The 15777-nt window shown below is 54.3% G+C and overlaps 6 protein-coding genes across 6 annotated transcripts; 5 read left to right on the forward strand and 1 right to left on the reverse strand.

The window, feature by feature from the left end:
• Window positions 1-936: 936 nt before the first annotated feature.
• On the forward strand, window positions 937-3101 carry AB675_10187 (uncharacterized protein; the record flags this gene model as incomplete). The annotated part of the gene is made up of 2 exons (XM_018138941.1): window positions 937-1268; window positions 1322-3101. The coding sequence occupies 2 exons, from the start codon at window positions 937-939 to the stop codon at window positions 3099-3101; spliced, it is 2112 nt and encodes a 703-aa protein (XP_017994766.1).
• Window positions 3102-3659: 558 nt separating this feature from the next.
• Window positions 3660-5181, forward strand: AB675_10188 (uncharacterized protein; the record flags this gene model as incomplete). Its single annotated transcript, XM_018138942.1, has 3 exons — window positions 3660-3768; window positions 3822-4255; window positions 4312-5181. The coding sequence occupies 3 exons, from the start codon at window positions 3660-3662 to the stop codon at window positions 5179-5181; spliced, it is 1413 nt and encodes a 470-aa protein (XP_017994757.1).
• Window positions 5182-6003: 822 nt separating this feature from the next.
• AB675_10189 (uncharacterized protein) lies at window positions 6004-6963 on the forward strand (the record flags this gene model as incomplete). Its single annotated transcript, XM_018138943.1, has 2 exons — window positions 6004-6034; window positions 6083-6963. The coding sequence occupies 2 exons, from the start codon at window positions 6004-6006 to the stop codon at window positions 6961-6963; spliced, it is 912 nt and encodes a 303-aa protein (XP_017994738.1).
• A 665-nt stretch (window positions 6964-7628) lies between these two features.
• Window positions 7629-10154, forward strand: AB675_10190 (Eukaryotic translation initiation factor 2A; the record flags this gene model as incomplete). Its single annotated transcript, XM_018138945.1, has 5 exons — window positions 7629-7650; window positions 7700-7769; window positions 7819-7890; window positions 7937-8360; window positions 8415-10154. The coding sequence occupies 5 exons, from the start codon at window positions 7629-7631 to the stop codon at window positions 10152-10154; spliced, it is 2328 nt and encodes a 775-aa protein (XP_017994749.1).
• Window positions 10155-11608: 1454 nt separating this feature from the next.
• AB675_10191 (Vegetative incompatibility protein HET-E-1) lies at window positions 11609-12823 on the forward strand (the record flags this gene model as incomplete). Its single annotated transcript, XM_018138946.1, has 1 exon — window positions 11609-12823. One exon carries the CDS (start codon window positions 11609-11611, stop codon window positions 12821-12823), a length of 1215 nt encoding a protein of 404 aa, XP_017994755.1.
• A 299-nt stretch (window positions 12824-13122) lies between these two features.
• Window positions 13123-14521, reverse strand: AB675_10192 (uncharacterized protein; the record flags this gene model as incomplete). The annotated part of the gene is made up of 3 exons (XM_018138947.1): window positions 13123-13762; window positions 13882-13965; window positions 14061-14521. 3 exons carry the CDS (start codon window positions 14519-14521, stop codon window positions 13123-13125), a joined length of 1185 nt encoding a protein of 394 aa, XP_017994742.1.
• Window positions 14522-15777: the final 1256 nt, after the last annotated feature.

Raw genomic sequence — 15777 nt, forward strand, 5'->3', positions numbered from 1 at the left:
CGCCAGGATGATAATCAGTGGATAGAAGTGAGTGTCTCGGTAGGTGCGAGTGTGTACTGCCGTCGTCGCAGCTGCTCGAGCTCTCGTGACTGCTTCCTTATGATTATCTGGAGATGGCTCGTGCCGTGCAACCCTCAAGTGCAAAAGCTGGAGTTGCGACACCACAACTGTTAGCTAAGCAACCAAAACGATCAACAATTTTTGAAAAGAGCCGTTCAGCCCAACAATTTAGGTCTAGCTACAGCGGCACGGAATACCTTTTCCTCTGATTTGTACCATTCATTACGAGCGGCGACAGGGGGCTGGATGGCCGATATCCGCCGTGGCGGTAGGTATGCGCAATCAATCTCTCTGTGGACTCGCTTGAGCCTTAGCGATGTTAGATGGTCAAAGATCTTAAGCTAGGTTATAGTTTAGGCGTTGATTTGGGTGCATGGTTGGTGCATGTGGTGTGGTCTCTTCCTTGAAAATTATTGAGATAGTGGCACTTAGCACTGATGATTCCATGAAGACAGTATTGATTCATCTGCAACCCACATGCAAGTGCTAGATTATTCTCCGTTTACTTTTCTACTAACGCATCCTACGCCATCTGGAATTCACATACTCTTCCTCTGCTTCTCTTGTCACAGTCATTCGTTTATCTTGCCATAATTCCACGTGCTCGTACTCAGCTGGAGCAAATAATCAGTAACAGGCCAGCTTGCATTATCTCCTCCATTGCACTTTCCACCGCCTCTCAGATCGTTTGCGCCCAAGAGAAAGGAGCATCCCTCTCAACTTCTGCTACATCTGTGGACACGTTTCGTGCTGCGGCACGTCGAGCTTCGATGACGACGACTTCACGATTCTGATCGCTCGCCCAAACACGCTCGTTTACACCATATCATCATAGAAGAGAAGATGACACGGCGGTTGACTATCACAGAGGCAGGCATGGGTGCGCTTGACCGTCCAGACTTCGGCTTCCTACCTCCGGTGGGAGGTGAGGCCACACCCATCAAGCAAGAGACATTCTGGCGCAAGCCTTCGAAATGGCAGATCTGCATGCCACGGTTACGATTCATCGCCAAAGTCGTCGGTTCGCTCATACTCGTGGCTATGGGCCTGCGAATACTCAGTCAAGGTCCACCACAACCACGAGACAATTCAGCCATTCGACCAGCACAGCCGCCCGATAACCCCGAGGACAACTTCAGAGAACCAACAGAAGCAGAAATGATTGAGCGGTCGAAACAGGAGGACTGGATCTGGAAGAACTTTGATCGGTAGGTCGCCCTCGTATTTACCTGCAGGTACCGCACTGACACCCCGGTTCTAGCCACTTCGGTCTCACGCGAGGGCTTCGTCACCTTACCTGCAGTACAACATCAGATCCAAACTGCAAGGATGACACTCCGCAACTCGTTCGATACGACGGCTATAAGCATCTGCAAGAAAATGTTACTGACATTGTCTCGTGCGTCGGCCCTCGAGGCATTCCGATCAACGAGAGCAACGACGATGCCATCTGGGCTTATGCTGGGGTAGCGCAAGGCGCTGTCGACCCCACGATAGGATCTTACAAAGCTGCTGGTCTGGATGGTGACGTTTCATTCGACAGAATAGGTCGATTTCAGGCATACGGTCTGTCGCAATTTGACGCCGCCGACCATGAAGAGTTCAGAGACAACGCAGATGTGGAATGGGACAAGGTTGAATGGGGCAACTTGCAGGATGCGTGTGTGCGCGCCAACAAGAGACGTTTCAAGCCTATGAAAGAGCGCAAGGACAGCTCAATCCAGTACTCGAACATTCGACAAACCACGCCAGAGAGCGATGTGCAACAAGTCCCGGCCGACTTCAAGGACCCTGGCCTCGAGAACAAAGTCAAGCGAACAGCAATCCTCATTCGTATCTGGACCGGAGCAAAGTGGACCGCCGATGCTGTCATGAACATCCGAGCGATGATAGCCGAAGCCTCTCTGGCCAGTGGAGGCAAATACCAGGTCTTCATTCTTCTGCATGTCAAAGATGAGAAGGTGCCGCTGTTCGTCGGAGAAGACCAGCCTGAAGCCACCATCAAGAAACACGTCCCTCCAGAATTTCACTCGATCACCGAAGTCTGGAACCACGCACAGATAAGATCGCTGTATTCCAACATCGCCGAGCACGCTTTTGTCGGTCGGTCTCCGTGGATGATTATCCAGTGGTTCGCTCGCAACCATCCCGAGTTCGACTTCTTCTACCAATGGGAATTCGACGTCCGATACACGGGCCACTATCTGGACTTCTTCGAAGGAGTCTCGAACTTCGGCAGACAGCAGCCTCGCAAGGGTATCTGGGAGAGATCTGGCCGCGTCTACATTCCTTCTGTCCACGGAGACTACGACACGGACTTCCGAGTTTCCACCAAGCACGAAGACCCTCACCACGTTTGGGGACCGGTGCCAGTAGAGGGTGTCAGACCTCGAGGACCCAAGCCGCCTCACAAGGAGATCGAGGACGATTATGACTGGGGTGTTGGTGAGGATGCGGACTGGATCGGTTTCCTTCCGAGCTTCAACGTCACAGGCACTGGATGGTGGTTCCGCAACTATCTCTGGGGGTATGCTCAGGGCAAGTCCACACCACGCAGAGCGACTTTGATTGCACAAGGCCGAGTCAGTCGAAGAGTACTGGAGATCATGAACTATGAGAATGCAGAAAACGGGCACCACATTGATGCGGAGATGTTTCCGCAGACCATGTGTCTGCATCACGGCCTCAAATCAACCACATACCCGCATCCAGTCTTCGCTGACCGCCACTGGCCTGCGGATGCACTACAGTCAACATTCAACGGAGGTCCATTTGGTCAAGCAGGAGGCCACTGGAACAGCACGTTCAGCAAATGGAACGAGTACGCATGGACCAACATGACGTGGTACTACAGCTCCGCCCAAGCGATGCCTATCTTCCAGCGAATGCTAGGCATATCAGCACAAGAGACGGGTGGCTCCGAATGGGAAGACATGTACGGGAGAACAATTGTTCGACCGATGCTGTTACATCCAGTGAAAGGAGCGAAAGCCTGGCAATGGTTCGAAAAGGGCTGGCACCAGACGAAAGATGGAAAATGAGAGATGGACATAGACTGATTGTCACAACGACAATCGACACACGCATTTACGAAGGCGTTACTAGAGGAGCATTGGGAGTGGCTGAAACAGCTGTCCACAGATGGACAATATCACTCGGGTTTGCATAAAGGGCTCATGAACATATCAGCGGGCGCTGAAGAGATACGAAGCGAGCATCGGCTGGTCTAGCCTCATCATTGAAGATGCATATGCGACACTGTACATACCCATACTCTTTTGATAAGAGTCTAATTCTAGTTGTCAATATTACTGGCAACCACAGATTACCCGCGTTTTCCTGATATGCATTTGTATTAATCCGGGAGTCCTCTCTGCAGCCAGGGCCATTACGTCGGCAATTCATAAAGGTATAAGGTCGCAAGTCCAGCAATGGCGATACAAAATCATTCGTCCGAGACGCCTGGCTTGGCGTCGCCTGCTGACAGGTCTCGCAGACTGATACACAGGGCCCTACTCCAAACTTGCTGGTGACACCTTCAGACCTCACACTATCGCATCTATGGTCGTTCCCAGGCCATTCTGCGGGCATCGTCACCCATGTCCAATCCATTCCGTGCCAGACACAAGAACGACCCGACCCAGGCTGCTCCGGAGGCTTCCGGGAGTTTAGGACATACGACTCCGCCGCTGTTCGTGAATACTAGAGGTCAGCTGCTCGTTGCGCAAGAGCCTAGGAGATTAAGACTGACGCAGAGACAGTCCCGACCTCTCAGAAGCATGTGAACTTTGCGAGTCCGCCGGCGGTAGGCTCGATCAGCCCGGCATCCTACCCTTCTAGTCCAGAGAGTACACGGCAAGCAGGCTTCTCGAATGTACATGGCGACAGTGATGGCCTCGCCTTGGGCAATAACCCATTCCAAGAGAATACTTTGAACGACGAAGACGACATGGCTATTGCGCAGGCTCTACAGAATGCCCGCATGAACAGCGAAGCGGCGACCGCCGGGAAACAGGCTACTACGGCCAGGCAGGCGAATGTCAGGGATACATTGAGTCGCTTTTCGAGTGCAGGTCGCAAGGATGCTCAACCGGTGAAGAAGGAGGAGGAGAACAAGAAGCCGAGCATGGACGTCAATGCATTCACGAGACTGCTGATGACGGGTCAAGGTGGAGCAGATGCACAGGTCCGAGCAGTACACTCCAGCCTGGGAATGACAGTGCATCCAGCACAGACACCGCGTCGACGCAGCCATCTACGTTCGACTCGATAGCACGACCCACCGAGGCGACGCCACGATCATCATCAGAGCACGAAAGGGCTTCGATATCGAAGGAAGCAAAGATACCACCACCTCCACCAAGACCGAGATCTTTACGTGCAGAATCGAGCACAGATACAAGAACAGAGTCAGAGCGAGTGAAGGAGAATTTCGCGGCTCAGATGCAAAGGTTCGACGACTTCGGCAAGATCGACGAACCCGACTCTCCCGAGCAGGTCGAAGCAGTGCCGGCGAAGCCATCGAGCACTTCGAAAAGGCCGCCACCTCCGCCAATAGCGCGGCGAAAGAGCCAGAAATCTGCACCGGCCTCTACATCTACATATGCCAGACCGGATCTGGCCCGCAGCGGATCATCACGATATTCGATAAACAGCGAGAGCGGCGAGCCGCCGAGTCCATCTCCAGATCTACCTACAAGCAAGACGGCCCTGCCTCCGCCTCCGCCACCGCCGTCAAGGAGGCCTAATTCACAATACGGTCGACGACAGTCTATGGAGCTACCAGCTACTCACGAAGAAGACGAAGACGATACGAGCACAGAGCGTCCACCTGCAGCGAGCAAACGTATCTCACAGTCATCATTACCACCACCGCCGGTTCCTCCGCCGAGAAAAGGTAGAGGAGCGTCAGGTCGGAGCAGCATGGACAGTCAGCATCGGCCATCGATGTCAGCGCTGGGATTGAACAGCGGCTCTGCGCGTAGTAGCTCAGAGTATGGCCGGCCGGGGAGTGAGAGCCGCAATGCGTCGGGAACGACGGAGAAGGCGCACAATATTCTTGCTGATCTGGAAGCGCTGCAGAGGGAGGTTGATGCTGCGAGGGCTAGCGCGGGAAAATAGGGGAGATATTCGTACGAGGCGTTGCCTTCGTGTCTGTACAGGATAGCGCATATGACGTATTTTCGTGACTCTGGGACAATTTTACATCACCGGCATGCAGTGAACAGTGAATTGCGCTTGTACACGAGTCAATATCGTGACTGCTCCGTGTTCGCCATGCCTTCACTGCACTGGAAAGGTATAAATAGGTGTTTTGCACACCACAGTTTACATCTTCCTCTCCAATCAGCCAAGGTACAGGAAAGGCGTACGCATGCCATGTCAACAAAGCATATGCTGCTGTTTGATGGGGCGCGACTACAGGCCTGCGCAAGAAGAGTAAGTAATGCACATGTGCACTGAATGTTCATCACCTTGTCACTTTCATCAGCGATCTTCAGGAGTTGCCTTGCCAGCTGCCAGCAGACTTTCTGATAGTGGGGGCATGCAAGCCTGAACCAATCGGTGTATGGCTGTGCACGGGATGACGTTGCTTGAGTGTGGGGACTTCAAGTTGCCAACGGAAAAGACTTGCGGCCCCAGATCGACGGAACTTCCTTGGTTCCTGAAACATTCGACAAGCATCTTTTCGACCCGATGTGATCAAATCTAGTCCGTACTGCGAAGAGACCGTTCTCAGTAACGTCCTGTCAGATCTCTGACTCCATCTCGCAGGAAGTGACATTGTTCTGTGAAGCATAACAGTCCGACCCTTGCGGAGGACTCGACCTCGAACGAGTGAGTGCGCATACACCTGCTCACGACTTCGATCGCTACGCTGGGCGCATTGCCAGGAACGCCGACTATAACTCAAACCATCGCATCTCCGAACGTATCAGCACGATGAGTGGACGCGGTCCGACTCTTATCAACCGTGAGCAGCGCTTCACAATGACCGTGAGCCCCTCCTAACACTGTGCAGTACCCCCACCACCATCCGACCCTGCCACTCCCAGCGAACTGGGTCCAGGCACACCCAATTCGACGACCACGTCACTCTCCACCCTCTCTGTCATTGCGATCAAAGATGGCGCAGTCGGTCACGGCCACGGTCCCAGCACCCGCAACTCAGCCAACACCCTCGAAGCCGAGCGCGCAGATCGCATCTCCCGTCTAGCGGGCCTCGAACGTGTCGCTACTGCGCGTCAAGGCGGCGGAGGACATGCCGGAACAGCCGCTCATCCCCCACCCAGCTACTTCGACAACGTCCCTCAGATCAAGGAGCGCAGCACGGTAGGCAGCGCAAGTGCTACTGGCAGCGTTGGTGGTAGGACTACCTGGGCTAGTGGCAGTGTAGACTACGATGGTGACAAGATGAGTGAAGATCAAGACGATGGCGTGTCTAGCACGGGTGGGTTCAGCGACGAGGACAAGGCCAGTCTGGTGGGCTTCGGCGAGGGTGCTGGCAGCACAGTCAGTGGTCCGGTCTCCACGGCCAGTGCGCGGGCAATGGGAGCGCGAGCCATGCAGAGCCCTTCTACTCCACGATCTGGATTTCCGCTGCCGCCTTCTGGACAGAGCACTCCTATGAGTGGTGTTGTGCCCAGTGGTGCGGCTGGCAGCACCGATCCCAAGATGATGGATGGCATCTCGTATGATGCGAACATTGTCGACTCGACTATGCAGCCTGGACCGCCGGTCGGTCAGCCACAACCGAGCAATCGCTTTAGTGGAGTCGGCGCAGAGATGGCGGAGGGTATCATGGGCAATCGTCTGAATGAATCTGGTAGCGGGCGTGACTCACGCATGAACGACCCGGACGGTGCTCAGACATTGGGAAGATTTCCGTTCGAACGAGATTAGAGCTGGCGGAATGAACGCGCTACACTCGTTCCTTGATGAGCAATTGGAGTTTTGGGTGCAGGTCTAAGGAAGCAGGTGATGATACTGCTGTCCCTGCTGGCTGATGAAGGGGATGCAGTTGGCATGGCGTTCTTGGAATGCCTCGTATGTTACATTAGATACCTATGCCACGAGGATAGCACTGAATATCGAGCAAGACCTCATGGTCGCTTCACGGAATTCATATTGCCTCTTGCATACAGCTGAAACACTTGAAATCAGGATGCTATTTGTGTCGCCTGGAACTCAGGGCATGTAAGCTCTTGGCGCTGCTGGCTGCTGAGGTACTCCAGACTCACGACTCCGACTTTTTTCCTGGAGAACAACTTCTTCACTCTTCCCTCCCCCTTCGTCACCCTCAGCTCCCGCACCCAGGCAGTCTACCTGTAGTCTTCCAAGATCCTGCAATAACTCACCTTGACTGGTTAGTTACTGAGACGACAGCAAGTGGCTGTGACAAGTTATTCTTGACTTCCTCGACCCTGCAAGAGGCCGCAAAGTTATTCTCCACCGCTTCGATTGATCTGACCGCAAGTTCGAGCACGCAGAGTTCGAGGACACTGTTCTCGAGAGACACTCGACCTTTGCGAACACAAGTTCGAACACTCCCGTTCGAGACCGACAAGATGGCCACGACCCAGCTTGCGTGTATGTCCGCAGACACCTGGTCCAAGTAGAATGCGCTAACCGCTCGCAGTCCGCACTCCTAAGAGTATCGAAATCCTCAATGCTGCTCCTGCGTACGAGAGACTGCCTGGGTTCGCCAAGTAAGGCCATGTAGCAGCCGGTAGAAGACGACCAGCTAACAATTAGCAGACCAGAGGGCAATCTGCGGTGCTGCACCTATTCACCCTGCGGCAGATACTTCGCCTGGGCATCGCCTGAACAGTACGTTTCACCCATCTCTGCCCATGTTCTTACTTAAGTAGTCCAGGGTCTCAATTATCGACGCCGACTCAGGCTCAGTCATCTCGACCCTCCCCGCCGAGAACGTCTACGAACTTGGCTTCTCCCCGCTCGGCACCTACGTGATCACTTGGCAGCGACCCTCCAAAGATGAAAATGGCGATGCAACCAAGAACCTGAAAGTATGGCTGGTCATCGACAACAAGGCAATCTCAGAGGGCGTCGAGAAAGAGACCGTCGGCAAGTTCGTGCAGAAATCCCAGACGGGCTGGAATCTGCAGTATACTTTTGACGAGAAGTTCTGTGCGAGGGTGGTCACGAATGAGGTCCAGATCTACGAGAGTCATGATTTGGGCAAGGTGTGGAACAAGTTGCGTGTAGAGGGTGTCACTGAGTTTGCCATCTCTCCTGGAGAGCATCACTCGATCGCTGTCTTCATTCCGGAGCGGAAGGTAAGATGATATGACAGGCAGTGGCCGAAATTCTGTGCTAACGACATCATCTAGGGTCAACCGGCTGCCGTCCGCATCTACAACGTCCCCGAGTTCACCACGCCCGTCTCGCAGAAGAACTTCTTCAAGGGTGACAAAGTACAGCTGAAATGGAACGACAACGGCACCTCGCTCCTGGTTCTGGCCCAGACTGAGGTCGACAAGACGGGAAAAAGCTACTACGGAGAGACGACTCTGTACCTGCTGAGCGCGAATGGCGGCTTTGACTCCCGCATCGATCTCGACAAAGAAGGTCCGGTCCACGATGTCTCTTGGTCGCCCAAGTCTACCAGCTTTGCCGTCGTGTACGGGTACATGCCGGCCAAGACCGTCATCTTTAACAATCGCGCGCAAGCAGTCCATACTTTTGCTCTTGGACCCCGGAATACTGTTCTTTACTCCCCTCATGGTCGATTCATCCTGGTTGCCGGCTTTGGAAACTTGGCTGGTCAGATGGATATCTACGACCTTGAGAAGGACATGAACAAGATCTGCACTATTGAAGCGAGCAACGCCAGTGTTTGCGAATGGTCCCCGGACGGGCTGCACATTCTTACCGCCACCACCTCTCCTCGTCTACGAGTCGATAACGGAGTCCGCATCTGGCACGCCGGGGGCCCGCTCATGTACAACGAGGAGTTCAGTGAGCTGTATCACGTTACTTGGCGGCCACAACCTACTTCCGCCCACCCTGTGGCCTCGAATCCATTCTCTCCCATTCCGGCACCGCAACCCAGTGCGCTGCAATACATGGGTGCCAAGAAGACTCCTAGCAAGCCAGTGGGAGCCTACCGCCCACCAGGAGCTCGTGGCTCAGTCACGCCACTCTCATTCAAGCGCGAAGACGAAGGCGGCGCCGCTCATGTCCGTGGCGACCCTGCATCATATTCGCACCCCGTCAACGGCTTCGGCAAGGGACGCGGTCGCACCGTGCCCGGCGCCGAGCCTGCCGAGGATCACAAGCCGCTTCCTCCCGGTGCTGCTCCTGGCGGCGGAGTGAGCCTGACTGGGACAGGAGAAGGTGCCGACGGCGAAATGTCCAAAGCGGCCAAGAAGAACGCGAAGAAGCGCGAGGCGAAGAAAGCTGCTGCAGCAGCTGCAAAGGAGCAACCTACGAACAACGCACTTGCACCGGACGACAAACGCAGTCGCAACCGAAGCAGATCGCGCAGCGGGAGCCACAGTCCCAATAGAGCTGGGGAGTGGGGTCCTAGCAAGGATGGTCAGAGGAGTCGCAGTAAAGGCTATCAACCGCCACGCGAGGGTGGTAATGGCAAAGAGCGACGAGAACGCAGCAGGAGTAATGTGCGGAGGAATCGCGGAGAGTCGAATGTGAACGGTAGTGGCGTACCTCACCGCGAACGACAGTCACAGTACACAGATGTCCGACGAGAACAACCGAACGGCTCGACCAACCACCAAAATCACCAACAACCAACACCTCAGCATCCGCCGGGCCTACCCCGACCCAAAGCATCCGCCCCGGCACCAATCGATACAAAGACACTAATCCCACCACCAATCCCGCAAACCGAAGCGCCAGAAATCGACATCACATTACCCACACCAACGACGCCAGGAGGCGGTGCTAACAGCACCGAGAAGAAAGTTAGGGGCTTGTTGAAAAAGATCCGGGCGATTGACGATCTGAAGATGCGGCTGGCGGGCGGGGAGAAGCTGGAGGACACGCAGATGCGGAAGATTGAGAGCGAGGACAGTGTCAGGGGGGAGTTGAAGAGTCTGGGCCAGGGCTGACGGGTGGTAGCATAAGGTGCGGTGTATGGCTACATGTGAACGTATTCAGTGTGCTGCAATGCGTCTATGGGGCTGCGGACACGAGTGGTTGTGTCGTTGTTCTTGTGCTTCGGTTCGGCGACGAGGAAGCGCTTGGGAGGAGGAGTTTGGCCTGTATGGATAGCGCTGGCCCTGTGAGCATCTGCATGTATGTGTGTCATGTGTTGGGCAGAAGTGTAGATGCGATGATCTATCAGAGACACTCGCTCAATTTTCCCAAACCAACCAAAAACGTACATCAATTGCTCTGGATAGCCAAAAAAGCAAATGCGTTATTCAGATCGCAAGAATTGAACTATCGCAAGAATTGAACCAGTTCTGGAGCCACACCGTCGCTGCCACCACGCACTGGCAACAGATCCTGTCAAGAAATGGCCTAGCGTCACGCTACTCGCACAAGTGGCGCAACAGATAGAAGTCTGCGACAGGCAAGAGACCTGCTCTTTCTCACAGAACGGATGGCGCTGGATGAGTGCGCCGACCTGTCACGCAACCGATAGAAGTTCTTGATAGGAAGGAGAGCTGCTTCTTTCAGAATTTGGCTGTTGGATTGCGCAGGGGGGTGGGCGCTAATGCGGGGTTCTTGCGCGCGACCGATAGAAGTTCTCAATAGGAAGGAGAGATGCTTCATTTCGACGACTGATTGTTGGATGGTGGCTTGGCTGGACGCTAACGCGGGTTCTTGAGCTGCGCAACCGATAGAAGTCTATACTGGGAAGGTGAGCTGCTGTTCTCGGACCTGGTGGCCCGAAGGCTATTGCTCAGTGGTCGAGGGCTTTTGGACTGCATTTCAGGCTTGCAGGTCCCACGTCGCACGAAGAAAGGTGACGCGGGGTTGATAGAAGTGCGGATCTGGCAGGAGAGCTGCCACATCCGTCGGGGCTCGACTCGACAAAAGGGCCAGAGTTGCAGGACTGGGATTGCAGCCGCGGGAGTGATGGAAGTGCAACAGGGTTAGGAGAGGTGCCTCTTTCTTTTTCATCGCAGTCCCCACGAATCAACATGTGCAGCTACTAAGGTAGGTATCGCGCATTCTATCAGCATCATCGACCTCCCCCGGAAGACCCTTTAACCGCATGTCATAAGTCAAAAGTTCCTACTCCTTCCGTTCCACTGAGGTACTTTGGTAACGGCGAAATGAATACGAGGTCTTCCTCTGTCATTGGCTCCAGAAGCAGGATTGTGACGTTCTCATGCAGCACAAGCCAGCACTTTGGCACAAGAGCGCTAGGGTCATGATAGCTGGTGCTTCTTTGGCCTTCGTCTTTCCGCTGGCTGATATACATCTGCTCACTCTTCAGCTGTTAACAGACACGTTCGAGCTCCCTAACCAGACCACTGCTGGGGCCGCGACGATGAAGCCGCCTCTGGCAGGCAAGTCTCGCCCGTTCGGACCAAAGTGCAGCAATTGAGGGATGCGGCTCATCGAAATTCGCAAGGATGGTGGACTGCGTCGCACTGGATACATGAAACTTGGTGACGCTCCTCGATACGCCATTCTCTCGCACACATGGGGCCCTGAAAAAGACGAGATCAGCTTCGATGACTTCACAGAGCTTTGTCGGGGCAACCTGAAGATGGCTCAAATGAAGAGGCCCGGCGTGAGTAAGCTCAAGTTCTGCCTAGACCAGGCACGCAAAGACGGGCTGAAGTACTTCTGGATCGACACATGTTGTATCAACAGAGCTGACGACTATGAGTACCGGAGCGCTGTCAAATCCATGTTTGAGTACTACCGTGGATCTGCAGTATGCTACGTCCTTTTGGCAGATGTCAAGGTCACCAAAGAAGGTCCACGCAGCTGGTATTCCGTATATGACTTCATCGCCGCAAGATGGTTCACTCGAGGCTGGACACTGCAGGAGCTCATTGCACCACAAAAGGTTGAATTCTACTCGCCGGAGCACGACCGGTTGGGCGATAAGTCCGCTTTACAGCAAGCAATCACTAGAGCCACAGATATCCCGCCGGAGGCATTCCTTGGGGAGCGATTATTGAATTTTTCGGTCGATGAACGCATATCGTGGGCCATGAACCGACAGACTACGAAACCCTACGACATGGCGTACTGTCTCATGGGAATTCTGGACGTCTACCTGTCGCGGATGCCACAAAAGTGGAATGGCACCGGCTATCAGGCGCTAATAGCGATCAGAGAAGAGGCTCTGAAAGAAGATGCGCGGCTGTCACGCAACAAGAGGAACAGGCGACACTACCCATGGTCGACTGCAGACTGGGCCCCCGGGTCTCGAGAAAACCCTCTCGGACCCAGTGCCTCAGAAAATCCCAGAAACATCACGATGGATCAGGCAGAACGGCACAAGATCGAGCTTCACACGCAGATGATTCGTGACTTTCAGCGTAAAAGCAGGATCGTGGCACGTCATGGAGCAGATTTTGGTATGCTTTTTCACAAACCTCAGGCTGGGCCAGAGGTAAGTAAGAAGAAGGCAGGACCGCAGGAGGCAGGCCCGAAGAAGGAGGCAGGCCCGAAGAAGGAGGCAGGCCCGAAGAAGGAGATGAGACCGAAAACGGAGGCAAGACCGAAGGAGTTATCGGGAAGGCGGTCGCGAGTGGGAAGGGATATCGTGTCATCCGGTCTCGTGCGAAGCGTTGGTCAGACCGGTTGACAAGCGCGTACTGGGAAGCGTGGGCGGAGACGGTCGTCGAGAAAGGTTCAAGTAGACGTGTTCATACAGTAAGATGTTAGACCTGAAACTTTTGGTCCACATGGACGTGATGCTACAAACCAAATATCTAGCCACCTGGACTGCCGTAGTGAGAAGTGAAAAGAAGTGTAAGCGAATACAGTACCTCCCGGAAGCCGACAGCACCACCTGGGACTTAACACCCTGTGGGTGTGTCGCCCGTAGGGAGCACACTAAGAAGGTAAAAGGAGCGTCCCAAATCGTTTGCCTTGACGGAGGTGTCAATCCTCCTGAGCATAGCACACGAACTTGGTCGGTTTTCCGATCCTGCCTGTCACGGTCGTGCTGTAAGAATGAACACTGGTCTCTGCGATGGTGGTGGCGGTGCTGCTGCTGGTGTCGAAGATCTGCGTCAATTGTGCGAGTGTTGTAGTCGTTATTGACGAAGATTCTGCCGGCGCTGCTGACGCTGAAGCTGAAGTTGGACTCTCCGTCGTTATCGCGGATGAAGACGAAAGTGTAACGCTTGTCGTCGGCGTCGGTTGCTCCGGTGCAGCATCCTCGAAAATGTCCTCCTGCGCACCAGATTCGTACCCATTCCGCTCATTGTACCCCGGACTCCAACCCCAACCACCATTAAAACCCGTGTTGTCACCCTCCAGCTGGTTGAAGACAATCATTTGCTTCGCGCCCTTGACGCACTTACTGGCGTCGTCTACGCAGTAAGTGGGTGGCTGTGCTTTGGCGAGCTTCTTCGCCGGACCGTTGTTGGAGACGCGGCATTTGTATGGCTGCATGTACATATTGGGTTGCCCGCAGCCACGGGGAACCCAGAGCCAGGCACAAGTGCATCCTTCGGGTGGACAGGTGGCGGGAAGGGAGGAGGGGACGGCGTACGTCGCGAGGCGGTGCCAGGGCGTGCTTTGCAGGCGGGTGATGTCAGCTTGAGCGGCATTGCTAGAACACGCCCCACACGGCTGCCTGAAGCGGAAGGTATAGTGCTTCCGGATCAAGGGAAGAGGATAGGGAAGGAAACGTACTGCTTCAACACCGAGAAGACTACCAGATCCTTCATCTGGATTTTGCTTAGGTCGCTCTCGTAAGCAATCGCCCATGCAGTGCCTCTGTATCAGAAGAAAAGCGTGTCAGTCCGTTTTCATTATAGCCATGATGCAGGATTCGAGGTAGTCTCGCGGGCCATCGATTGGGAGACACTCACTGCGCCATCGTCTCATTCTGAACATGCATGTAGCCGCCAGAGTCACCAGGAAGACACCCTTCCCCTCCCGGGCCACTGCCGACCTCTCCATGCCAGTCCTCCGGATGCTGTGCTCCATCGGGCCAATCGCTCACCATCTTGCCATCGTAGCTCAAGGTCGTGAAGGCTTGATTGTTGGCAAGCTCGACAGTGAAGGACTCGCCCGCAGGAAGCTCCAGAAACTCGCCATCTGGTGGCGGGACTGCATCACAGCCGCGGTCGTGCTGAAACCACCACTGGGAGCGGGTCAGGTTGTACAATGGGTTGACGGGAGCGTTGGAGTTGAGATTCGGGGATGACGGGTCTGGCCCGTTGCGGCAGTACATCCCTGGGCCGAAGGAGGCGATGTGGGCTGCTGCCGGGTTGAAGAGCAACACAGACACGGTCAGCGCAGCCCGGAGGATTTGTGATGAGGCGGCCATGTTGTGATGATGCTGCGATGTCGGCAAGAGGTGTTGTGGGGTGAGAAGTTGACTGTTCTGTCCTGGCTTTGAAAATAAGCGAAGTGCAGCACTGCTGCTTCTGGTAAAACTAGATGTCCTTTACGAGTGTCTGTAAAGAACGACTGAAAACGATCGGACGAGCTCAGCAAGCCCTTGGAAGCAAATGAATGACTGGCAAAGCAGCAGCAGAACGAGTGGCAGCACAGCAAGAAGAGCTGCTGTGGGAAGGGAATACGACGACAACATAACGAACTGATCAAACCTCGTATTTTTTACGACCCTGTCCATCAGAACCGACGGCTCAGGCCTGGTCGCGATTTCGAGATTGCAGCTAAGTACGATCTCGTAGCTTTGGCTTGCTTTCGTGAAGAGTTCAACGCCGTTGCAGCAGCAGCTCAGGCCAAGTCCCCGAGACAGAGGAGCAGCCAACCATATCGGCAGCCCGCACTTCCAGGAATGGCAAAAGCTCAGGTAGTGCAGAGTGAAAGGAACGCATGGAGTACTCGAGTGATTACGATCATAGTGTGATAGACATGGGAGGGAAGTCCTGACGTTTGATGAGAGACGTTTCAGAATAGAGAAAATGGCCAAGTGGTTAAGGCGTTTGACTGAAATCTCCCAGGCCCGATAGAAGTGCACATTAGGCAGGAGACTTGCCTCTTTGGTCGCCCGCCCCTTTTTGCAGCAGCCCCTCCAGTGGATTCATGCTTGCTGAGAATCTGCAAGCTTCCGAGTCGATGCATCATAATCAGACTGTACCCGATACTGTTGCAGAGAGATGAAAGTACGACCCGTCTCCTCGGCACATCGGGAGGAGAAATTTACTTCAAGCGCTCTGCTCGGCAAAGTCGACATAGATCTGAGGAAGATGTGCTTGACCGATAGCGCTGTCATTTGACCACGTTGGACTGGCACTCCGGTCTGGAAAATCTGAACAGCACAACAGGGGCATCTATGACCTTACAACCCTCAACTTCAATTGCCTCCCGTCTTTGCTTCTGGCCGTTCCAATACCCGAAGAATCTTCTTCAGGACCGGGACCCCGCTGTTCGCCAAGCTCGCAATGATGTCGATCAGATCTTCATTCAGCCCTTAGTGCAATCCGCCACCACCATCAACCGCTGCCAAGGCTATTATGAAGGACACGATCTCTCGATTGTACAGTAGATCTTGTCCCGGGGGTACTCATAGCGGTCTCGGAGTCCATTTCTCCATGTCATGAATGCTCTTTCGAG

The sequence above is a fragment of the Cyphellophora attinorum genome (assembly GCF_001299255.1).
Source record: "Cyphellophora attinorum strain CBS 131958 chromosome Unknown Contig50, whole genome shotgun sequence".
NCBI lineage: Eukaryota > Fungi > Ascomycota > Eurotiomycetes > Chaetothyriales > Cyphellophoraceae > Cyphellophora > Cyphellophora attinorum.